The 26064-nt window shown below is 47.2% G+C and overlaps 1 protein-coding gene across 3 annotated transcripts in view; it reads left to right on the top strand.

Annotated features, from left to right (window-relative positions):
• The window catches only part of SFMBT1 (Scm like with four mbt domains 1), a 1637826-nt gene that overhangs the window by 1090835 nt on the left and 520927 nt on the right, over window positions 1-26064 (top strand). For all 3 annotated transcript variants that reach the window (XM_069643544.1, XM_069643545.1, XM_069643546.1), the window contains exon 13: window positions 13090-13132. In XM_069643544.1, coding sequence (XP_069499645.1) covers window positions 13090-13132 — 43 coding nt within the window. The remainder of the gene's footprint in view (window positions 1-13089; window positions 13133-26064) is intronic.

Genomic DNA, 26064 nt, shown 5'->3' with positions numbered 1-26064 from the left:
TACTGGATATTCGGAATACTGGACACTGGGAGATATGCTGCTTGTTTGGCCATCACGTCCGTGGCAGCAGTCCTGAGTGAATCCTAGCCTCTGTCATTGGTATGGGTGGTGCATTTCACTGCCGTCCTGGATGGCTGGGAAAGCGCTTCGATAATTTTGTCCAGTAGTTGTACTGCATGTTGTATTGGGGACCCGTTGGCCCTCCTAAACCCCATCCTTTTCCACCGCGCAAGCCCTGAGGGTACTGTCGTGGTGACGTAAGCTGAGCCAGAGTAAATGTTCACACAGCATCCCTGAGACGGGAGGGGCACTTCAATAAGCGCTATAAACTCTGCTGCCTGGGCTGAATAGTGCATCGGTAGTCATTTTTTCTTTTTTTCTTTTTTTGCACCACCACCTCAAATTCACTGATAACTAGGCAGACAACTGCGGGCCTTTGATATAAGTCTGTACTACACAGGTTGGTAGTGTGGCTGAGTAGCCAGGCTTATCTCAAGAGGGGTCAATGTGAGCAGTAGGGTTGTAACACAGTTTCACAGTGCTAGTTATTCAAATAAACACTTACACTCAAGGTTTCTTGATTAAACAATTATTAATTTAACAGTCAGTTCTATAAGCCTTCTTCATAAGGGAGCAAAACATGTAGCAATCATAATATACTTTAAAAATTAAAACACACTCTGTTTCTCTAAATCAGAAGATACCAATTGAAGATGGCACACAGATACTTCCTACACCCTCAGGTGACTTAAAAAGTTACGACACTGTGGACATGGATTTATCACTGGTACATTTAGAGCAATACTGAGTTTGGTGCAAAGGTTAGATTGGGGAATAAAAGAAAGGTTAACAAAGAATTAATATACAGATAAGTACTTTTTAAACCTTCCAATGTCAAGTAAATGTATCCCTTCCTGGGGGAGAGGTAAAGGCATGTAGTCTGAGGTAAGAAGATTCTCTCAGGGAGCCAGGACAGGCAATGTTAGTTGAGCAAAGTCAAGGGGGCTAAAGATCTTCTTTGCAGGTAAGTAAAAGTCTTGCACAATGTTTGTAGAAAACTGTGTTTCACTGATGGTGCTGTGGGTCACAATGCAAAGATGATGCCTATGGAGTTTGTCAGACTCCAAAGTCAAATGAAACACAGAGTCCAAATCACAGAAAAATACATGAGAGAATGGGGAAAAGGTCTCCCTCTCTCTAGGTTAGAAATTAAAAGTCCTAAAGTTCAGCAAAAGAGCTGGGGGCCTCTAAGGTAGAGAGGAATTAGCACATTTCTGAGAATTCTCCCTAACACTTTGTCTACTTTGTATCCTTTATATGCTAACAGGTGCAAGAGATTGACTGAGTCGCTTCTGCACGGTTGTTTATTGTCACTACACATTAGCATATCGTCCACAAATTGAATGATAGTACTGGGCACTTAGATGGTTCCTAAATCAGCATGTAATATTCTATTAAAGATACTGGGGGGGATTCACAGTACCCTTGTGGTAATCTTGTGTGCTGGAACCGCATTCCGCCATGTGTAAACGTGGGTCTGGGTGCAGGGGTATTGAAAAATGAATTCCGCCACAGTGAAGTGTGTTGCTTGTTTGGGGATGCTGCACAAAATGGTCGCAGGGTTAGGAATTACAGAAAATTCTACCTGTACAATGTCATTTAGGGGGCAGAGATCATGAATCATTCTCCAACTCCGCCACCCCATTTTGCCTTTTTTATCAGATATATAGCTGTGCTGCATGAGGAGGTGAAAGGCACAATACCCTGATTTAAAAGAGTGCGAAAATGCTGTGTCGTATTCCCTCCTCTGATTATTTGGACAGCAGATATTGCTATACCCCGGGCAATACAGCACTGGGTTTGAGTGTGATTCGTATAGGTGCCACTCCCTGGAAAAGCCCCACATCGTGGGCACTGGTTGCTCATAACCTCTCTGGGACCTGCTCTAGATCTTTATCAGTGATTGAGGGCGGGGTGACGAGGGCCATCAAAGAACATTGTACTCTACGATATTGCACCATAATCTTGCAGGGGATACAAATAGCCAATACTATTTCTCCATCAACCTGATCGTCAAACAATTCCACATCTGTTACTTCTTTTAGAGGTACATTCGACACAATACACAACACAGTGCGCCACTCGCACCCATCTGAATACGTCCCAACTACAACGATCCTTTTCGCTGACACCACCAAGCCTTGCAAATCTAGCGAAGTGTCATGCCTGCCACAAGCTCTGAGTCACAACGGACCTGAAGATGAAATCCAATGGTATCCACCCACATGCCTTACCAATCTGGGGCCACTGCATGTAGTAAAACTGTGATTCCAACACAAACATATCTGGGTCAACAGGAATGCCACGGACCACCACATCCCCTTGTCTGGCCTCTATTATTACCATCGTCTTTATAGCACACATTCCTGGGGTGGTACATTTTACTCCTCGATCTGTGAAGGATATGGTCATATTCAATTTACTCGAGAGGTCGCGCCCTAACAAATTTACTGGGAAGGTCTGTGAATACAATAAGGGTGCACGTGCCACTTTTCCTCCAATCCTTCTAGCTACCTCTTCTGTGTACAGAACTGTTGCGATATCCCCAGAGAAGCCTTGCATGTCAAGAGCTTCACCTGATAGTGGAACGTTCCCTCAATGATGCATGATTTTAGTGACACCTGTGTCGACCATAAAGATTAACCCTTTAAGTGCCATGGGTTCCCCCTCCCCGTGCCAAGGTCTTTTTTTGGTGATTTCGGTATGTCGTCATTCAATGTCTTGTAACTTTTGTTAAGTGAGATATCTTGTCCAAATTTGGCCCTTTTTTTTCACCACATGTAGGCGGTCGTAACGCCATCCAGGAATCCTAGGTTGCTGTAGTGGGGTGAGAGAAAATAAGCAAAAAGTGTGACATTTTGGGTTTTTGCCAATAAAATGATGTACAAAGCCGCCTGCGGTTTTTTCCTTGTAAGAGCTCGGAACAAATGGTTTGGTGTGCTGAATTCCCCAATTTCCTGGCCTTCAGGAACAGGTTGAGTGGAAATTATTTTGATGTGGTTATCAACCGTTTTGTTAGAGGTAGGCGATTTTGGCCAATTTTGCCAATTGGACATGCATGGACGGAATGGAAGAAAAGGGTAGGAATCGCAAATCGGCCCAGAATTTATTACCCAGAAAGTCTGGCAAAGTCTGAAATGTGGCAAAATAAAACCAATTTCTGCACATTTCACTCGGCTCACCCACCGAAACACGCCGCCAACAACACATGGCCTACCTTCCCGCTTTCCCACACGTGTCCTGATGAAAACGGTACATCACATGTGTGGGTGCATGGAGCCTAAAACATCCCTAACCCCAAGTCTTTTCCAACAGCTGATTTTCACGATTTTTTCAGAATGGCACACCATACAGATATGGGCCTAGGGTGTCCAAGCCACCAAGGAAAACGGGGAACCCCATGCATTTCCGAAAAGAGGACACCCATGGGAATCTGCAGAGGTCTGACTTGTGCAAATCGGCCCAGAATCTACTACCCAGAACCGCCAGCAAAGTCCAAATTTGGGGGTAAAAACCACAATTTTCAGGCATTTCTTTCTGCTCACCCACCAAAACACGGCGCCAACGCCACATGGCCTACCTTCCCGCATTCCCACAAGTGTCCCGATGAAAAAGGTACCTCGCATGTGTGGGTGCACCTACCGGGGCGCAAAAGGAAAAAGGCTACAACACTTGTAACCCCCAAAGGGTTTGGGGAGACGACCTACAGATTTGGGCCTAGGATGTCAAAGCCTGCAAGGAAAACAGGGAGCCCTGTGCATTTCCCAAAAGAGGACACCCGTGGGAACCCACAAGGTCTCACTTAAGCAAATCGGCCCAGAATGTATTACCCAGAACCCCCGGCAAAGTCCAAATTTGGGGGGGAAATGCACATTTTACTCTGGTCACCCACCAAAACAAGCTGCCAACAACAGATGTCATACCGTCCCGCGTTCCCACAGCTGTCCCGATGAAAACAGAGGTCTGACTTGCACGAAGCGGCCCAGAATTTATTACCCAGAACCCCAGACAAAGTGAACATTGTGTTTTTTCCCCACCAAATGTCACACTTTGTCGGGGATTGTAGCTAATAAAAACTGGGGCAATTTGCCAAGGCAGACCACTGTGGATTCCCACGGGTGTCTTCTTTTCGGCACATCACATTTTGTTATTGTGGGCAACCTACAGTTTTGGGCCTAGGGTGTCAAAGCCAGCAAGGAAAACATGGGACCCCGTGCATTTCCCAAAAGAGGACACCCGTGGGAATCCACAGAGGTCTGACTTATCCAAATCGGCCCCGAATTTATTACCCAGAACCCTCGGCAAAGACCCACATGGGAGAAGGGTGCCCAAGGCCAGGGATAATACCGCCGACTTTGCTGGAGCTCTGGTCGCCCTGCGTTACAGCTTCCGGCAGTGTGCCAATACCTCCCCAAAGGGAAAAGCTGTAATGCAGTCCAGCCGCAACACACTCATACTTTCCAAGCATGCCCCCATCCTTGCAAGCCATCGCTGGTGGTCTACGGAACCTCACCCCCCTAGTGAAAACAGGTTTGCCCCTTCCTACAGGCAGATATCTGCCCCCAGGGAGTGCTGCATGAGGTGCCCCCCCACACTCCATTTGGGGTGGGGGGAGAAATCCACCCCAACACGTCGGACAGGCCCCCCAATGGGTGGGGCAGTAAGGTTTGGGCACCCTGGGGCCAGATTGGCACACCAATGTGCCCCTCTGCACCAAGGCAAGTTTGGTAAACAAAGAAAATAAATTGAAAATGGCGGCTGCACTTTAGGGGGGGCTGAGGGGCACCCTACACCTCTGGGGAATTTTGTAATGTGAACGGGGTGCACCTCACCAACCCCAATTGGAGGGGCGGCGCATCTCATAGCCCTCCCTGGGGGCAGATAAGGGGGGGCTGTCCTGCACTCCTCTCTAGGGTCAGGTGTCCCTTCCTAGGAGCAGATATCTGCCCCCAGGGAGGGCTGCATGACATGGCCCCCACTCCATTGTGGGTGGGGGAGGAGGGGGCCACACCCCTTCCTATTAGAAAAGTCCCTGTTGGTTTGGGGTGCTCCATACCCTCCCCTAAAATGCTGTCTACCATTTTCACTTTTTTCCTTTGGTTACCCAACTCCCCTTGGCGCAGATGGGCCCAATAGTGTGCCATTCTGCCCCCAGGGTGCCCAAAACCTACTGCCTGACCCATTGGGGGGGCCTGTCCGACATTTTGTGGTGGCCCTCTCCACCCTCACCCCAAATGGGTGGTGGGGGCACCTCATGCTGGCCTCCTTGGGCCTCCTACAAACGGCTGTGTGAGGTACAACCCCCTCCATTTGGGGTGGGGGAGGAGAAGGCCACCAAACAATGTTGGACAGACCCCCCAGTGGGTGTGGCAGTAAGGTTTGGGCACCCTGTGGGGCAGATTGGCACACTAATGTGCCCATCTGCGCCAAGGGAAGTTTGGTAAACTAAGAAAAAAATTGAAAATGGTACACTACACTTTAGGGCGGGCTGAGGGGCACCCTAAACCACTGGGGAATTTTGCATTGTGAAGGGGGGTGGCCCTCTTCCCCCTACCCCCACACCAAATGAAAGGGGGGCATCTCCCTGGGGTCAGATGCCCCTTCCTAGGAGCAGATGTCTGCCCCCAGGGAGGGCTACAAGGGGTGCTCTCATTTCCCCTTGGGGTGAGGGGGAGGGGCCCCGCCCCTTTCCATAAAATAAATCCCTGGTGGCTAGTGCCCCCACCCAAATCTCCCTTTGTTTTTTTCTTTTCTTTTTTTTTCATTTTGTCCCCTTCCCTGGGGGCAGATGATCAGCCATCTGTCCCCAGGGGGGCCCTAACCCGCAAGCCCCATCCTTTTGGGGGCCTGCATACTTATTCCTGGTGGCCCTCCCCACTCCAGTTGGATGGGGGGCACTTCATGTACTCCTGCTTTGGGGCAGAAATCTGTCCCCAGGGAAGGCTACAAGGGGTGGTCCCCCTTTCCGATTGATGTGTCAGGGTGAGGGCCACCACCCTTTCGTGTGCCAGAAATATCCCTGCTACCTAGTGGCCCCCACATCCCCATCCCTGTTGCAGTTGCATTTTTTGTTTAATTTTTTTAATTTGCCCCCTTCCCTGGGGGCAGATGATCAGCCATCTGCCCCCAGGGTTATCCATATGTGCCCCCGTGCTTTGGGCTGGGGGAAGAGGGCTGCTTTTTTTTTTACCTCCCCCTGCATTCAAAAGACATCCCTGGTGTCTAGTGGCATTGCTAGACACGGATCGAGCGCTCTAGGCCCGATCCGTGACCAGCAATGCTGTCACACAAGGTGTTGTTGGAAAGGGGAGATTCTCCCGTTTCCAACAACACCTCCCTCGATCTCTGGCTTGAAATACAGCCGGAGATCGAGGGAGAAGGGAGCTTACCTTCTCTTTTCACTGCGGCAGCCTGAAATGGCTGCCACAGTGAAATTACTTTCACTTTCACATCGGCGTCCTTTACGCATGCTGAGGTGAAATAGAAGGTAATCCAGCCCCCTGGCAGTGAGGGGGGACCTCCTGATCATATAGCCCGGTGGTTGGATTACAGTTTTGAGCGATCCCTGCTTAAAACAAGGTGCCAAAAAGGACAAGCTATCTCGTCCTTGGCATCCTGGAGGTAATCCCAAGGACGAGATATCTTGTCCTTGGCACTTAAGGGGTTAATTGCTTGTTATCTGAGAGCCCACCAAGGGCTCCTCATCAGGGTGGGTAGTCATGGACCTGACTTGGCACGCAAAAGCTTTCTGTGGGCTGTCCTAATCAGGATATGTCTTGGTACCCGGGAACGTGAAAGGGTTTTCTCCCATGATGCTTAACCACCTATATGGTGCCACCATTTGAGATGACATTATTTGTGGGCATGGGCCCCCGTATGATTGCTTCTGCTGTGCTGCTTTAGATGGGGCAGGCAGCTGTGGGCGCCGTTGTGGTAATTGCATGTATACTTGGTGTCTCTCATATAGTATGGATGTGGCCATTGGGAGCGCAGGGAAGTGCTGCTGCTGTTGTGCTTGGGCAGCAGGGGTGTGTGGATTGTTTCTCGTTCCCATTCTGCTTCTACAATCCCTTGCAAAATGACCCTGAATCCCCAGCACTGCACTGGTCCTGCTCCCCCTCTCTGCCCCATCCCTCCAAATCCACCCCTGCCCCCTTGAAATCACCCTCTTCCACACTGCTGACCTCCTTGATGCCACTCGAAATACTGCAGCTGAGGTCCACCATTCCATTGCTGTGGCTATTGTTACATCCGTTCGCGCTACCACCTGGTCTTCTGGCTCCATCTGTGTCATTGCTGCTACCGCCCTACAACTGCTATTTTTGCTTGCTTTTTCTGTACTATTTTCGCTTCGTCAGCTTACAGCCTTTGCAGATTCCTTCTCTCTCTCTTTTATTAGTTTACAGTGATGAATAATTATAGTCTGTATTTTAGCCCACCCTTTAGCTTCTATGTCTACGATCTTATCGAGACCTTTATGCACTATCTTGGGGAGTCCCCTTTTAGTAACAAAATAGAAAAGCAGAACTGATTGGCCTCACTCTTCTCCCGTCTCGGCCCTCCATATCTCCTGCACTTTTAAAATGTACTGAGCAGGGTCTTCATCATCCCCCATCATATTCTACATTATGGACTGTAAGTCCGGCGTGTGCGATACGCCCGCTGCTATGCACCCTACACCAGTGCTCTAATATTTTTAAAAGGTGCCCCATCATGTGCATCGTCAAATATTTTTACTCTTGGGTATCCAGCCTTTTTCCAAACCTCTCCCGCCTGTTCTCCCACGATTGCTACAAGATTTGTATGCCCCCCACCGCTAAAGGAATACCAGCTGTTTGTTTCTCAAAAGGGTACATCCATTTCCCTGCCCCTGCAGTGAGGGGCGGGAGTGCTTTAATCAAGTTGTTCTTATCCATCTGAGCCCAGGGTACATACTGTACACTTCTCGAGCCTTTATGCAGTAATGGCAACTGCATGCCCATTCCTCGCCTTGTCTTTCTGCCGTCACTTTCCTCTTTCCTGGCCAAAGTCGCCTGCCGAAAATCTGCTAAACAACTGCGGGCCTCACAAGTTCTCTACCCATAGGGTAACTACAGGTGCCTCCTCTTCATCCTCTGATTCATCTATGGTGACCCTCTCCCCTCCTGCAATTCTGTATCTCCGTCCGACCTCACTGTCCCATAGCCTACACTCTACGCCCGTCGCTCTTCCCCTTTTCAATATGTATATCCTTGATTGCAGTGCTGTCCAGTCTAAACAAAATATCTCTGGCACTCCACTCGTCTAGCCCACACCCAATTTACCCCATTCTTCCCAGAGCGCCTCAACCGTGCCAACTCTGCTTGCATGGCCTGTAAAGCTTTTTCTAGTTCCTTATGAGGTTTATCTGAGGGCACACCAGTGGTGGTGTTAGTTTAAAATGGGGGCAATGCTGTGGCGGTTGAGAACCCATATATTGAGTTTGTATATTCTGTGGCAGGAAGAGCAGTGAGCGGGTACAGCCCCACTTGGGGCAGAAGTGACTGTGTTCCTTCAGGTGTTACTGTTTTAACTACCTTCAGGGCTGGGCTGTTGTCACACTGGGACCTGCACTCGTCATTGTCCTTGATATACTCTGCCATCTTCCTGTTAAGCTCACCTGGCTCCCACAGAGGCGTTGATCGGAACTGGAAAGCTGCGGTCTCCACCAATGTGACGCGTAGGGCCGAGATGACGGACTGGACTGGCCCACCTAGCTTCGTTTGCTTGGCCCGTAGGAATATTCTTCTGCAAATGGAGAAAGGGAATTAACCACCCGTGGAGTTGAGCGTAAATCCCCCCACCCCTGCTGTTCTTCCCACAGATTACCTTTGATGTCCCCTCTTATAGTCTCACCTGATGGTTTGAAATGATGAGTTCTCCATCCTGCTTTGACCGCAGGGGCGCGTTGATACCCAGTTGCTTCACTGGCTCGAAGGAATTGGTGAGTTCCAGAACAATATTGACTCTGAGATTCCCGGCAAGACGCCGTAAGTATAAAGTTCGTAAGAGTTCAAATGCCTGACTTTCACTCTTGTCTGATTCCTTGCAGGTTGCAGCTTGACCCTAATGATGAGTTCTTCGTGGCAACCGGTAGTATTCTGGTAAGGATTTGTATTTTCCAACACAGTTCGATAAAATAATGTCAATATGTAACCTGTTGCTTTCTCCCTTATTCAGGCGCTGAGAGAAAGTATGAAGTCTCGGGGAATAATACCTCTGGCGGTAAAATCAGGTAAGTCTATTGTGGTGAGGAGGGTTCCCCTTGTTAGTCCCTTTGTTTCACCTTGCTGTCCTTTTGTTTCCCCTTAGGGGCCGGGGTTCGGCGAAGATGCAGTGGAAGCTGCGCCGACCCGTGAAGAGGAATAGTACCCCCAGTGGTAAAATCAGGTAAGTCTATGGCGGGGCAACTAATATTCCTCTGTGTATTCCCTTGGCTCACCTTGCTGATCTTGTCTTCTCCTTAGGTGCCGGAGTGCGGCGGGAACATGCAGGAGAATGCAGTGGAATGTGAAGATGCTGCGAAGGCCGGTGAGTCCAGCGCGGCGCTGCAGCAGGCGAGGCGACGCACATAGAATAACTTCTTTCCTCCAGCTCGAAGGCGCGATGGATCGGGAATGCGGGTAAGGATCAAAGGTATTGCTCTTGTTCTAACCTTTTCCCATTCTTTCTCCCTTTTTCTCGGAGCTCCAAACTCGAGACGGGCGTAGCAGAAGGCTGGATGCAGACTTGCAGGCACGGTGAGCGTTACGCTGCTGGATGCAGAATAACGCGAAGCGTGTGCTGCTCTTCGGGCGTGGTTTAAATAGCCTCCAAAGTAGTCCCAAGTAAGTATTCCTCTACAGCCCCGCCCTAGTAAAAAAATAGTAAAGTAGTCCCTTCCAAGCCTCCTTTGGCTTGGAGCTTTTTCAGCATGGTCTGCATCAGGTAAGTTTGCAGCATGGTCTGCATCAGGTAAGTTTGAATCTATGAGCCTGGCGCCTATGGCGCCAGGCCTGACTCTCCCTAGGCGCCAGGTCTGGACCCAAATAGCCTCTAGCAGGGGTTGTTGGGCTTGCTTAGGATAACTTGATGCCTGCTTCCGGGGTTGCTGGACTTGGTCTGGGTCCCCGGGGGTAGGCATCATGACACTTCCACAACTCCAAAAATCTCTTTCCCCCCTTTAGAGCTTTTTACCTTTGTATTTAGCAGCTAAAAATGTGTACAGGTGTTCCAATATCTGTTGTTTGTACCCTGCTCTAGCCATGGACGAAACATACCCCTCTGTGTCTCCACCACCCACTTGCCTGTCGTATTTTTCAATCTTCTCTTTACACAACATCAATGCACTGCACCTGAACTCAAACAGAGTTACTACCTCCATGTCACAGCTTTTATATTAAAGAAAATACTGAACCAAATGCAAAATACAATTTGTCATAAATATTCCTACCACTCTGTAGTTCCTGCTTCGCATTCGCTACCCAACCCACGCTCCCTTCTTCCATTCCCACTCCACACACTTGCTCTCGCTCCTCATGCACAACACACTACTTCTGCCACTGGCCATCACTATGCCTCCACCGGTTACACAATAAATATATAAAACGCCAAAACAACAAGCTAAAACGATAAACTAAAATAACAAGCCCTACTTTGTCTTATTCCCCCACCCTGTATATATTGTGCACAGGAATCCAAGCTCTCTAATTATACAGAGCCCCTTCTTTTGTATCCTCTTTTCACATGTAAAATATTGTGCCACCTTCTTCCCTAGCTCGGAAAGGATCTCACTTCTGTTTCTCTTCTCATATACTGGCAATAACAAAAAGAATAAACAGCCACATCTTTACACACTATCCAAATGAAATACACACCAAGCTGCCTTACCTTCTTGCTCTCTCGTCTTCACCACACACACAAACACACACACACCCTTATTCCCGTTCTCGAACTTCCTTCTTAATGCCAACCCCCGTTGTTGTCGCCCGCAAGAGGTGTACTTACATCTGCGTGTTCACCTGAGCTTCTCCATCACAGGGTCCCAATAGCGGCCTGGGCCTTTCTAGGAGCCTTGCCCCGCTCCAAGGAGCAGACAGGAACTACTTAAAAATTGCTCATGTACACCACTACAGGTTGCACGCTTGGGAGTGGTCACTGCAAGTGGGCGCAGCCCCTCCAGATGTGCTGCATTGAATCCTCCATCTTTGTGGAAAAAACAGGTATCACCTCAGGGCCACCAAAAATGTAGAGAAGCCCCTCAATGATCACACCAGAAAGAAATACAACCCATTGCGTAAAAAGACCCAGCACACCTCTTGCAAGGAGAAAAAGGTTTATTTCCATAAAAAAAGACAGACCTGCCAGCAAAGAACTCTGCTTCCATGGAGGGCTCTGACTAAAATGGTGCATGCAACAAATTATAAAGGCCCACAGTGTCACCAGTGATGTACATTACATAGGTTACAGATCCAGATGGCTGGTTGTTGCCACCCTATACGTATACCACCTGGTCCATAAGGGATGGCAGGCTATTGGTCCCAGCTTCTCCTGTCAGTCTTCTTCCACGTGGTTTTGTTCTTTGCACGTCATGGGGCACAAGGTTCCTAATTGGCAATTATAAGCAAAAATCATAGCTTTCCCTATCTGTGGCCTAATGTGCAAGTGGTACTGCAGACATGGGTGCAGAGGATACTCTCGAGGTCACAATAACTTGCAAACCCCAGCAAGATCCCAGACACGTCAGTGCCTCTTAATCTTCGGGTTTTAAGTTTTACTTTTTAATCCCTAGCACCTTGCAACACAAATCACATGAACTGATGGTGGGGGCAATCTGCCCCTGCTTTCTGATCTTAAAGAATGATTGGCAATCTAACAGTTTTAGGGTCGGTGGTCTGGGGTTGGCTGGTACCTTGGAATGCTGGGGTCTGGGGACAGGGGCATCTGAGCGCTATACATTGGGGTTTGGACTGGTGAAGGTCGGTTTGTGCCTTCCTTCTAGTGGTATAACTGTTCACAGGGAGCTCTCGGCCCCCTCATGGCCTTGCAGGGCACATTCCTTCTGGGATACGAGTACTAATAATATGAGACAGTGAGAGATTTACGAATCTCTGCGGGTTTGGCCTTTCTCACTGCTGTCCAGACTGCATCCGGACCCTGCATTCACACACACATTTCTAATGTTCTGTGCCCGGGCCTCCTGCCCTGGCTGCAATACAGCGCGCACCTCAATTTTAAAATGACTGCTGTCTTCTAAGATGGCATTTCATTCCCAGTGCAAACTACAGCCGAACATATAACAACCTACCCATAATGCGTCTTCTATCGACACACCCGTCACCCCCTATAACCTCCCCAGACATCTGTAACGCACTCTAAGGCATCTGCCTCATTCCGAACCTCTTGCTAGCATGGGACGATCGCCCCTGCTTCCCAACACTAGCATTTCTAGTGAGGGAAGATTTTGGTGTTTGAGGAGGTACTAGGATTTGAAAATTGTTGTGTTGGCCCTCCCTGAGATCTGCTCAACTAGCCTTTGAAGCATGATGGTTTGATTGGCAGGTATTGTTCAAAGGCATCTCTTGCCAATCCCCCAGGCTATAAATCTGCAGCTAATAAGCATGCTATTAGAGCCAAAAGAAGGCTGTGTAAGAAGAGATTGGAGGAGCACAAAGGGGTTGCTGATGTGAAGTTGAGAGGGTGAACCTGCCCAACGGAAGTACTACATACATGGCTTGCCGATGAGGGCAGCATCTACCATGACAATATTGTGTGTTGTGATCTGAGCCGATTAGTTGGAGTGATCACCTACAGGTGATAAGTATTTAACTGTCTTCCTGTATCAATGCACCTACATATCACACTGAAATAATTAATAGTCCTAGTATAGATATACCCTAGATTCTGTGATGATACACATATAAACCTTGAAATCAAAACAGAATTAAAAAATTGGTGAGATTTCTGCACTGCTTTGGGCATATTATGTTTTCAATAAGATATACATTTTTAAATATATGTTTTCATTCACAGTGAACAAACAGAAGAAAATAGCTGTGGTTCAACCAGAAAAACAGTGAGTAGTGCATTATTCCACCGATTAATGTTTCTATGAGACTGCATTTGTGACACTCGCTAACATATTAAAGTCCCATTTCGGCCATGTGTCAATGTGTAAAGTGATTTTGACAAAGTTGGGTAGATGTGCTTATTTGATGTCTGATGATATTTGAGACTTAATATTATATTGTAGTGCTGAATCCCATCTTGTAGCTGCACCAGATTTAATGCACATGTATTGCTCACCAGTGAAGAACTTTTGTGCATAGGCTTGTTAATGTGCCCTTTTTGTATGATCCGATAATTACATCTGTGACAGATGTGATGATACAAAAGATGGAATACACATGTAAAGGGTTAACAGAATATATCGGATTTACTCTAGGGGTACCCAGGATGGTGCTTGTATTTAGGTTGTTTCTTCACTGATGCCTAAAATCAATCTCTGACCACCTTCTTGAGGAGTACGAATCATGTATTCTGTGCATGTGCTTGGCCAAAACGTTAATTTTAGGAATTGGTTTTTAGTTTTGCAACATCTATATGATGGGAAAGATATTCTTTTTGCAACTTTTCGTCCATAGTTTCAGATTAAACCCCATTCTGTTTGCTGTTTTTCTATGTAAACTGATTTTTATTGAACACCTTGCCACCGCAGCCCACTTCTCCTCCCCTGCCATCACATGGATACAATCCTTCCTGGCAAACAGAACCATACAAGTCTTTTCCACTACAGCTGCAGCAGACCCCATCCCCATCACATGCAGGGTCCCACAAGGTCCCTGTGTATCCCCCACTTTGTACAACATATTTACAAAGCCTCTATTTGACCAACTGGACCATCTGGGTGTCACCTACACAAACTACGCAGATGACACCCAGATACTCCTCACTATCTCTGGTAATTACCAAGAAGACTCCGCCCGGATCAACAAAATATTCTCCATCATTCAGGCATGGATGGCCTCCCATGGTCTCTGCCTGAATGATGAGAAGACAGAGCTCCTAATCGTCGGCTCCCCCAACACTCTAACTAAACTTGACCCTAGCTATAATAACATCACCATCGATGGTCATTCCATTCCCATAGCCAAAAGCGTAAAAACCCTTGGCTTCTATCTAGATGCCAACACCAACCTTAGCAAACACACTAATATGACCGCCTCAGCCGCTGCCTATACCGGCAAGCTCATTAGGGCCAGCAGACCCTTCCTATCACCCAACAGCTGCCTCACCCTTGCCAGGGCCCTAATACAATCCAAACTGGATTACTGTAACAGCCTGTACCTAGGCGCTAATCAATCAGTACTCAACAAATTGCAGGTAATACAAAATAACGCCTTGCGTGCAGCCCTCAACATTCCCAGACAAGAGCATATCTCTGCTACTAGGAAAGCCTGCAAATGGCTATCCATACGCCAAAAAATTGATCTAAAAACCATCTGTCTCACGTACAAAGCCCTCAATCACCCAGCACCACCTTATCTAGCTAATAAACTCACCCTGAAACCTGCCACCAGATTCACCAGATCCTCCAACACTCTTTGCCTACTAGTGCCCAGGTTCCACCTAAAAAGAGCTGGAGGGGTAAGCTTCACAGTGCTTGCCCCCCAACTCTGGAACTCCCTACCGCTTAACATCAAAACTGTCGAATCCTTCCAGATCTTTAGGAAGCAGGTCATCAGCTGGCTGCTAAACAAAGAATAACACCACTAACTCTAGACCCGTGCGGATACTGGCTTAGACATTGTATTTATTCTGAAAATTGTATATTGTACATACTGCATATGTTCTGTTTATTGACCACTGTATCTATATGTATATATTATAAACCTGTACGAAGTATGCAACACACAGATACTTCTCAACTCTGTAACCAAATTCTTAAGCGCCCTTCTACCTCTGGGTTTGGAGCGCCATACAAATAAAATAAACAAACAAACATTTTATGAATATAACAGCAAATATAACACCATTCTTTTTGCTCTGTTTTTGATCATGTTCTGACTTTTTGAAATGAAGTAAAGCCTTCAGCTTCACGCGCCTTACCTTTTGGTCACAGTTTGACGAAACTGATCAGTCCTTCCGACTTTCTGTACTGAGAAACTGTTTACTTTGAGAATTCTTGTTACTCCTACGTCCGTCCCCTTTCCTCCATACTTATGGGACGGGACTGGAGCGCTTTGTAAAAGCATCAAAATGTTTCAAAAAAACTTTTTTGTCCTTCCTCTCTTTCTACACGAGGCCCGGCACGCGGCCGTAAACCCGCCCATCCTGGCTCCACCCCGCGCATCGCCCTTCAGTCCTTTTCTCTGCTTGTTCGGGACTGGACGCGCTTGCATCCTCGGAAGATCTTCTTCCCCATTTTTCCTCCTCTCTGGCTCTCGCTAGAGATCGTGTACTAGTCTGTCTGTCGTTCAAACTAGACTTTCCAGATTGTTCATCGTGTCACTGATGCTTCGCGAGGGCGGATCCCCATCCTCTTTGCTAGAGTGTTTGGGTCCGGAACACCGTTGGGACTCCTGTTTTTATTGTGACTCCCTTTCGGTCCAGGCACTTCAACGTCGGTGGGAGGTGTTTCGACGTACTCCTTCTTCGCATTTTCAGGCGTTTATCGACAAAAAGAAGAAATGCCCGGTAAGTTCTTTGCTTTCCAGAGCACCCAGCCGGGAGATACCTTTCCGGGGTCTTCCCGAGCCGGGAGGAGCATCGAGTGCTCTGTCACTGGAGATTGCCCCGAGGTGCCTTCTGGGCCTAATAATTGTACCAGAGTTTTCTCAGAGGGTCTTCGTAAAGGGCCTGTGGATACCGTTGCACGCTCCGAGGCCCCTCTTGTGGGGGCTGCCTGTAGACCCTGTTCTACTGTGTCGTGGGGTACCGGAGCTCGCTCTGAGGCCTTATCAGCTTCCCTTAAAAGTGCCAGGCGGCACCCCGAGGCTTCGGTTGGGCTTGGTGTTACCGAACGGTTGTTTGAGGCCCCCGCTGGTAAGGCTGTTACCGGACCTAGGTCCGAGGTCCCTCTTGCAGAGGCTAAAGTGACCAACATTTCTGAGAGGCCTGCCAAGGCCTTATCGGTGAAAGTTGATCCTCACTGTTCCCGCGGCGACCCCAGAACTGTTGAGGGGGCAAGGAATGAAAAGATCTTCCTTTACCGGCAGTGCCAAGGTCCTTGGTATGTCGCAGAAACATTCCAGGCTGCATAGTACCGAGGTTCCTTATGTTAAGGCTAAAATTAAGACCCCTGACCCACCGACGGGGACCCTTTCCTCACTTCCACACATGCCGCAGCTCCCCTCAGGTGATGGAAAAATGGCGGCCATTCCCGCCACGACCACAGCGGCCATTTTGGGCGCTCACCCTACAACTGCGCCATCGGCCTCACGTGTAGGAGTTGGTTCCGTGGGTGAACATAAAATTCCTTGTGCGCATCCGTTTTGTCCAGTTTACTATTGGAACGCCCGGATGCCCATTCCGCACAATGTTTCGTTGCCCGTGGGTTCGGCACCTTTGATTTTTGTGGACACTTCGGGGGATGGGCCTGTGTGGCAACCCTCCTCACTGCGTCCCTGGAATTATCCTCTTCATGAGAGGCCTTCCCCAGCAGTTCCAAAACCATCTCCGGAGGACGCCTTTTACAGCAAATTTCAGACGCTCATGCGTACCGACCCCATGAGAGAGTATTTCAATGGTCTTTTCAGGGAGCTATGCCCTCCTGTGCCTCCGGCTCCACCCGTTCCACCAGTGGTTCCGCCGGCGCCGCTCTTGCCTATGATGCCTGCACCGACCCTTTCGTCCTTGCCCCCATTGTCCCCCGTGGACAAGACGGTGCCTGACACGGTTCAGCAGGATCCTGACCTGTCGGATGATGCGCAGGGCGAGCAGGACAGCAAAGACCAGCCCCACTCTATAAGAGCCATTCACGACTGGGTACTGGACATGATGTGCCTATTGGATGTTCCGGTGCCCGAGGCACCCGCTCCGCCAGAAGGTGTGCTTTCGGGGACGTTCACCTTGTCTCCTTCGGAGCTTACTGGCCTGTTGCAGAAGGACGTTTTGGCCAAGGTCCGCAGGGTCTGGGAAAAGCCACACTCTGGACTTTTCGTCAATAAGAAAATTGACGCGCGTTACAGGCTGCCCTCTTCCGAGGAGGTAGCCCTGTCATCTTGTCAGCCCCCCTCCTCCACAGTGATGGCCACGGCCACTTTGCAGTCCAGGCCTGCAGCGTCCTCTTCTACGACGACGACTCAGGTTCTGGGGAAAGAGGACAAACTCCTGGACTCCCTTGGGAGGAAGATTTTCGCTAACTCGGCCTTGCTGCTCCGACAGGCCAACGCGGAACTGGTGTTAGCGGGGGCGAGCATGAAGATGTGGAAAGGTCTGTCAGAATTCGAGGAGTTCATTCCGGTCCCGAAGCTGGAAGACTTTAAGGCGGGTTATCTGACGCTAGAGTCTTGGCCCAGGATCTGCTTGAGGCCACGGCTCATCAGTTCGACACGTCGGCTCAGGGCCTTATTCTGGGTGTTGACACCTCTCGACAGGCGTGATTGCATGCCACCAAGTTCTCGAAGGAGGTACAGGACAAGGTGTTGGATCTGCCGTTTGACGTTAAGGAGCTTTTTCATTCCACAACGGATGTGGAGCTCACCAAAACGAAGGACAGCACCCAGACAGCTAAGTCCTTGTCAGTCCTGGTTAAAACTCCTTTCAGGTCCCAGAGGCCGCTGTCGCAGAGCCGGCCCTACTCTGGTTTCAGGTGATTCCTAGACCGGAAATCCCACAGAGTGGATATTCCTTTGGGTAATAACCGCCGGAGGCAGCAATGGACTCGGGTTTTCTCCCGCTCCTCAGCCTCCTCCTCATGTTCAGGTGGTAACAACACTGAAAAGACTGCCAAATGAGGGTTCTCCACGCTGACACGAGAACCCAGTGGGAGGAAGCATTGCGTCTCATTGGGAGGCGTGGCAGACCATCACCGAGGACAGGTGGGTCTTGTCAGTCGCTCGGGCGGGCTTCTGCTTACCCCTACCTCCAACCCCACCCTTCCACCCGCCTTTCCAGCAGTCTGGATCGCCCTCCCTAAAAGCCGAGGCGCAGAGATTGCAGGACCTCAGAGCTGTGGAAACGTTCCCTTTGGGGAGCGAGGGGAGGGCTTCTACTCCCGGCTGCTTATGGTGCCCAAACCCGACCAGGCTGGCCTGCGCACCATCCTAGACCTTTCCCAATTCAATCTTTTCCTACCCCAAGAGAAATTCTAGATGATCACGCCCGGCCAGATACTGTCTTCCCTGCAGATGGGCTATTGGCTCAGCGTGGTGGATCTTCAGGATGCCTACATGCATATCCTGATCTGGGGTCCACACAGGAGATTTCTCCGTTTCTTTGTGGGAGAGGAGCATTTCCAGTTTCGAGTGCTTCCTTTTGGCCTAAGTTCGGCACCGCGTGTCTTTACGAAGATGTCGGTGATCGCGGCCTATCTTCGTCTGCAGGGTATCCATGTATATCCGTATTTGGACGACTGGCTCTTGCGCAGCCCTTGTTCGCTGAAAGCTGCCTGCAATGTTCAGTCTCTCCTCCAGCTCCTGTTCCACCTCGGGCTGTCGGTGAACTGGCAGAAATCTTCCATGACGGTCTCTCAGGACTTGATCTTCCTGGGTTTTCGCTGGAACACGATCGACTGCAGAGTGTACCTGACTGGGGACAGAATGGCGGATCTGTTGGCCACGTGTCAGATGTTTGCGCAGTAGGAGAGCATGTTGGCTTGGTGGTTCCAGAGGCTTCTGGGCCTCATGGCCTTGTGCGTTTTGGCACGTCCTGTTGCTCGCCTCAAGATGAGGCGGACTCAGATGGCTCTTCGGAGTTCTTGGTTTCATGCTGTGGATCCGGGCCAGCTGAATGTCACGGCAGATGCCCTCAGTTGGCGAACGATAGTCAGCTACGAGTGGGAAGTGAAGGCGGCGGTCCTCTCATGGATTTTCCTGCGCTGGGGCACTCTGGAAGTGGACCTCTTCGCTACGGCGGCAAACAAGAAGCTTTCTCTGTATGCCTCCAGAAACGGACTGGGAGCCTGCTCTCTGGGGGATGCTCTCGAGATTCCATGGCACAACATGAGGGCTTATGCCTTCCCGCCTCTGCCCCTAGGTCGTTGGACGGTTGGCAAATTGAGGAACTCTGTGAACTGTTCTCTCCTACTCATAGCCCCATGGTTGCCGGCCAGGTTGTGGTTCTCAGAACCTCTACACCTGTCAGTGTATTCGCCGATCAGGTTCCCGGTGACCCCCGATCTTCTTCACCGGGGGGAGCAACGACTGTGGCACACCTCCCCACAATTACTCTGCTTGGCGGCGTGGTACCTAAGTTCAGGTCTTTAGAACATCTTGGCCTGTCCGCGGTTAACATGCGCATTATCCAGGCAGCCAGAAAACCTTCGACTAGGTCCCAGTACAAAAGCAAATGGCTTAGGTTCTGTCATTGGTGTTTAGACAAGCAGATGGACCATTGGCGGGCTACAATTGACACAGTACTTTCCTTTGTATCCCACCTAGCAGAGTCGGGAGATCACGTTCTGTCATGTAGAACTTATCTTTCGGCGGTTTCCGCCTACCTATCTACGGACCAATGTTCTTACTCTGTCTAATCCAGTGGTTGAGACATTTTGCAGGCTTGACGCGCCTTTATCTTCCGATTCGCAGTCTGCACCCAGTGTGGGATCTAAATGTGGTCCTGACGGCGTTGTGCCATAAGCCTTTCGAACCAATGGCCACGGTGGACCTCAAGCACCTCTCATGGAAGGTGTCCTTTTTGGTGGCCGTCACTTCGGCAAGGCGCGTGAGTGAACTCCAAGCTTTGTCGGTGGAACATCGCTTCTTGGCTTTTCACAAGGATAAGCTGGTCCTACGGACAAACCCTGCTTTCTTGCCGAAGGTGGTTTCTGAGTTCCACCTAAACCAGTCTATTTCCTTGCCGGTCTTTTTCCCGAGCCCCGCTTCAGAGGCGGAAAGGGTTCTACACAGTCTGGATGTCCGAGGGCTCTTAAGTTCTATCTTGACAGAACTTCCGAACTTCGGAGCTCTTCTCAACTGTTCGTCACCTTTGGTAATCCACAAGGTAAGCAGGCCTCTAAGGCGTCCATCTCCCGATGGATTGCGGCCTGCATTACGGAGTCTTACACCGTTCAAGGGCTGAAGCCTCCTAAAGGTATTCATGCACACCTGGTGCGGGGCAAGACAGTCGCAGTTGCCTTTCAGAAATATGTTCCCTGTGAGGCCATCGCAAAGGCGGCTACTTGGGACTCCCCATCGGCTTTATGTAAACATTATTGTCTAGACCTGAGTTCAAGAGCTGATGCCCAGTTTGGTCAGGCTGTGCTGAAGAACCTTTTTCAGTAGGGGTTTTTTCCATCCACCCATACTTCCTGTAAGGAGTGCTTGGGAATCTCCCATAAGTATGGAGGAAAGGGGACTAGACGTAGGAGTATTATAACCAGGTTACTCACCTTAGTGACCACCTTACTCCTAGTCTATAGTCGCCTTTCCTCCATACGCCCGCCGTCCTTTCTAATAAAGTTCCTCTACTATTGCTAAAAGGTCTTGACCTGGCGATAGAAAAGGACTGATGGGCGATGCGCGGGGCGAAGCCAGGATGGGCGGGTTTTCGGCCACATGCCGGGCCCCGCATAGAAAGAGGACGGACTAAAAAAGGTTGGGGGGGAAAAATGTGGATAATTTTATAAAGCGGTCCCATCCCACAGGACGGGGGGATGTCCCATAAGTATGGAGGAAAGGGGACTATGAACTAGGAGTAAGGTGGTCACTACGGTGAGTAACCTGGTTAATTTTTAACATTGAACACAACATGTTACAGTAGAGTGCAATGGGGATACTTTTGTATCACCCAGCTTTTTACACAGAGGATTTGTGGTTATTTTCATGTGTGCCTAAAGACAAGGTGGAAGCTGTTAAGTTAAACCATTTTTGTATTGTTTTTGGTGTGCGCATTCACGTTCACCACATCGCTAGTGCCCTAAAATGGCTGTGCCACGAGATTTTAGCTTGTTCTTTGGCCATATTCTAGTTTGGCCTTCTTTCTGCCCTCTCAGTTCAAGAAAGTCCTTAAAAAGGTCACGCATTTGCCCATGAAAGCTGCAGCATTTGCGGCCTTGTGATCCTTTGTATGTGGCCCAGGAAGGGGTTCTGGAACTGTCCAGCAGAAAGTCTGTTTCTGGGTTGATGTGAACCCAGTAGTTTGTCCCTTATTGGACTACTAATGGCTGTTTGAATGGTACAGATCCTTGCCATTGGTGGGCTTGGACTTGCTCCCGCTCAAATTTTGGTTAAAAAGATTACCTGTGCAGCTATTCAGTTCTGAGTTGGAGCCGAAGATCCAAAGACGACTCCTGAAGTGGGCCAGCATCCCTTCCTGCTCCGGCCCGGTGAATCCCTGCTCCTCTGCCTGATATCCGAAGACCCTGAATGGTGCGCTTCAGCCCTTGGACTGGTGGAGCTAACTAGTCTCGATGCCTTTTTGAGGATCCAGACATTCAGATCCTTTGGACGTGTACTTAGACTGCCTTGTGGACTGACCAGCTCTCTTGCGGGTTACCTCGCCAGAAGCATTCTTATGCTGCGATTGAGTCTGGAACTTTGGTGGGAGTCCGCTTGTGCCACAAGTCGCCTTCCACCCAAATTCCTGTTTCCCAAATTCAATGGAACCTGTCCTGGAGCAATTGCTGTGGCCCCGACTGGAAGGACGCCTGTCACCTGCAAATGGTGATAGTCTCTGGGGTTGTAGGTGATAGGACCGAAAACAAAGAGCCAAAAAACAAAAGGATTGACTCAAAAGGATCGAAAGTCAAAGTTTCGACATCTGGTAGATAACATGTTAAAAGTCATTTGGTAAAAAAAAAAGTATCAAAGGTTAAAAAACATAATACTTGAAAACTCGATCGATGAAGGGTTAAAACAATAGGTAGGAACGACAAGTAAAGATCCTTGTGTAGAGAGCATATGCACAGGTGACGGTTGAAAACAAACAGTGCGTGAGAGAAAGTGACTAGGAAACACCAGCTGACATGAGAATCGTATTACGTGACTGAAATCATCAGTTAAGCAAAACGCTTGAAACTAATGAAATAATAGTAAAAGACACACATTAGAGTCAGGAAAAAATTAACGATAAATTTTGCTATTTCAGATACATGATGAGTGCGAAAATTGAATATATACAATCTCAAATGGGAGGGAATCAATTGGTGAACGAAGGCTACACCTACAATCGAGAAATAACACGTAAAGAATCCACTCATTGGAAATGTACCGAATATCAAAAATTAAAATGTACAGGAAGAGCGATCACAGAAGGTGAAAATATAAAATGTACAGGAGAACACAACCATATGCCTGATACTACAGCGATAATAATAAAAAATTCAATAAATGAAATTAAAAAAATGTGGAAGCAAATCAAAATGAAACAAGTAGCTCAATAGAAAACAGAACATATGGAAAGATTCCGCTCAGTGTAGCGGCTCAGATGCTGAACACAAAACTACTAAAAAGAATCATTATTAGACAAAAACAGCAGAAAGAAAACCTGCCGATGGCACCACAAAACTATCTTGACATAAATGTACCTGATATTTTACAAAAAACTGAAAATGGGGAACATTTTCTGTTTGCAACATTGGAGATTAAAGAAGAAAAAATATTAAATTTTTACTACTGATACTAAATTTGTCACATCTAGGAAATTCGACGATATGGCACGGAGCTGCAACGTTTAAATCATGTCCGGAACCCTTTCATCAATTTTATAGCATACATGGTACAATAAATGGAACAGTAATACCGTTAATTTATGTGTTAATGCCAAGCAAAACCGAAGAACTATACAGCTGTGTATTTACGAAAATCAAAGAAGCAATACCAGATAAAACGCCAAATACAATAGTGATGGACTTTGAGCAGGTTCAACTGAAAGGTTTTCAATCAACGTACCCAAACACTCATGTACAAGGATGCTTTTTTCATTTCGGACAAGCAATATGGCGAAAAATACAAAAGCTAGGCCTAAGAACAAAATACATTGAAAACAGTGATTTTCAGCACCAAATGAAACAAATATTTGCTTTGGCATTTGTACAAGAAGACAAAGTGATTACATATTATGAAACATTGATTGCAACACCATATTTCACAATAAATGAGGATAAATTAGCTGATTTATTAGATTATTTAGAAAACGCATGGATAGGGCAATTTACAAGAAAAGGTACAAGATGGAGAGCCAAATATCCGATTTCAATTTGGAACTGTTACAGAGCGGAAAAGGAAAACTGGCCAAGAACGAACAATATTCAGGAGGGCTGGCACAGTAAAATAAACAAAGAATTCAATGTAAATCACCCAAACGTGTGGCATTTCCTAAAACAACTTAAAATGGAGCAAACAACACAGGAAATAAAAATCGCACAAACTATTTTGCTTGAAAATACTCATAAACAAAAAAAATACAGAGATTATGAAGAGAGAATAACAAGCATAGTGAGCAATTTCGAGTCAATGGAATAAATGAACTATTTAGAAGCAATATCTTATAACTTTGAAATGTTAAAATGAATAAGCAAAAACTCACCCAAATCACCGAATCTGCAATCCAAAAAAAGTACCAAAATCCATGAAATCCATAATGACATCAGAAATCCATAATCCGAATCCAACATCCATCCAAGAGTAAAATAAAAACCATTCCAGGAAGAAAAAAAACATTTAAAAAAAAGAAATCCATGCAGTAAAATCCAAATGATCAAGAATCGTGAATCCAAATGAAGCATCCATCCAGGCGTAGAAAAAAATCCATTCCACGATAAAAAAACAAAGTCCAAAAACCCACATCCGTAGAAAAAAAAAGTTTCACCATGAAAAAAAAAGAAATCCATAAAAAAAATCAAGAGCGCGTACGCATAGGAGCCCTTCCGAACAAAAAGAATGGTGACCACGCATGAATGCGTAAACATGGGATGTCATATGTTAGACGCTGGACTCGAAACATAAACAAAACTTGAATAATAGAATAACTAATCCAATATCGCCATCTACAGTTTGAAAAGTATACAAAGTTTCAAAAGTTAAAAAAGTTGAAATGTTTATTATGTATATTTTATTATTATTAGATATATTGTGCGAAAATAATTCTCACAACTGACTATTCAAAACTAAGGTTATTAGTACAAATGTTTCCAACTATTGCATTTGATCCTTTTGTTTTCGAATTAATGACTGGACACCAGTCTCTGGAACTTGCCTCCATCCAGTGAAGTGTCCAAAGGAGTACTGCATTCCTTCACTGACAAGGGGATGCATCCTGTTATCAGCCAACCAGAAGAATCCTCTAACCTGCATCTCCTGGTCACCTCTCACTGGTACAAAGGGCAGCAACCCCAGACGATCCACAAAGGGAGCTGGGAAAATCAGAGTTAAAGGGGTAAGTAAGCAACAGTGTACCTGTCTTCCATAGGATAACATTAGGAACAAGTGCCTTTGTCTCCTTTACTCACCTTTGGTCATCGAACCTGGGTCTCATATCCTACCCCTGGGTTTAGTCTTGGGTCTAAGAGAGACGACTTACCCTTTCTTTGGTAAATTTGTGGAATAACTTTTCAATAGTTTGAAATTAAACACCACTCCAAACCCATTGTATCCTTGCTAAAGTAAACCCATTCTGCTGAGAACCATTGTGATGGACGCTGTGACTTTTGGGCACATGGCCTCATTCATCGTAGGGTTTCGACTTCTCAAGTAAGGGGATTGTTCTTGTGATTGGTTCCCATCATTTACTGCATCTAACTTACCTGCATTGCTTGATTTAGTTATGATTGTTATCTAGTGTCTATTATGTGAACATATGGTGATTGTATATATTTGTATTATAGAGTGTTGTGTGATAGTGCTAACCGCTAGTTACATTTTTCAGTGCGTTCCATATGCCTTTAATAAATGACTTTATTTTTATAGTTGACTGTCTAAATTGAAATATTGAGTGCTATTCTGTGTGGACCTATTGAGGGTCCCTGACTCTGGGTTTTAACACTTAGTTTCCCAATTTGTAGAATTTCAGGCAACAAAAATCTCTTCTTGCTCTGGACTTGTAACAGTATCCCAACTTGTAGCAATTTAGGCTTAGAATGATGTCATTTCACTCTTTGCTCTCAAACAGTGAACAATATCTACACTTGCTCTTGGCTTTTTGACTGACTCCCAGCATGCAGCATTGTTCGCTTTGAAAAATATCTTGATTCGTTCTGTAAGATATGTTTTGATTCATGTATGACTGCTTCGTTAAGCAGGCACCCCTTATCTAATGTAACAGTCCCTCTCCAGAATTCTGGCCAGGAATTGAGCTGTTTGATGAACATTTTAATTTATTTAAATTAAAGGTGGTCTCCAGGTTTTAGCCACAAAATATGCACAATCACAGGCAGCTTGTCTGCAAAAGTGAAAATAACATGCCTGTTTGAATCTCAGTATGTTTCACTCACAAATATCGTTTTACATAAAGTGAAGGCATCATGAAGTAGACGCAGACAACAGATTCAAAATTGTTTCTCAAAAGTTTTATTAACTTTAAAGGCAGAATGGAGTAAAGCCTAACATGCCCTATGCTAAGGTGGGATTTCCCTACCCAAGGAAAACTAAGGATAGTCTGTGTCGGGAAGTCCAAATCTAATGTCTGTGTCCAAAACCTATTCTTGCCCTCACAACTAACTGTATCCGATGTGTAGGGATGTCTGCATCAAAATGAATAGTGTTCAAAAGAAAATTCAGAGCTTCTTCCAGCTCTTGGCTTATGATCAGCTTCCCCTTCCCCAAGTTCAAAACAGTTTGCAATATATCTGGGTTCCCTTCTCCAAGAGTTGAAATCTTCCAACTTTCAAAAACAACACAGTTCCTTGGG

This window comes from Ambystoma mexicanum, chromosome 2p (assembly GCF_040938575.1).
Source record: "Ambystoma mexicanum isolate Mex_15411 chromosome 2p, UKY_AmexF1_1, whole genome shotgun sequence".
NCBI lineage: Eukaryota > Metazoa > Chordata > Amphibia > Caudata > Ambystomatidae > Ambystoma > Ambystoma mexicanum.
Note: the sequence above shows the minus strand (reverse complement) of the source record. Positions and strands in the feature narration are given on the sequence as shown.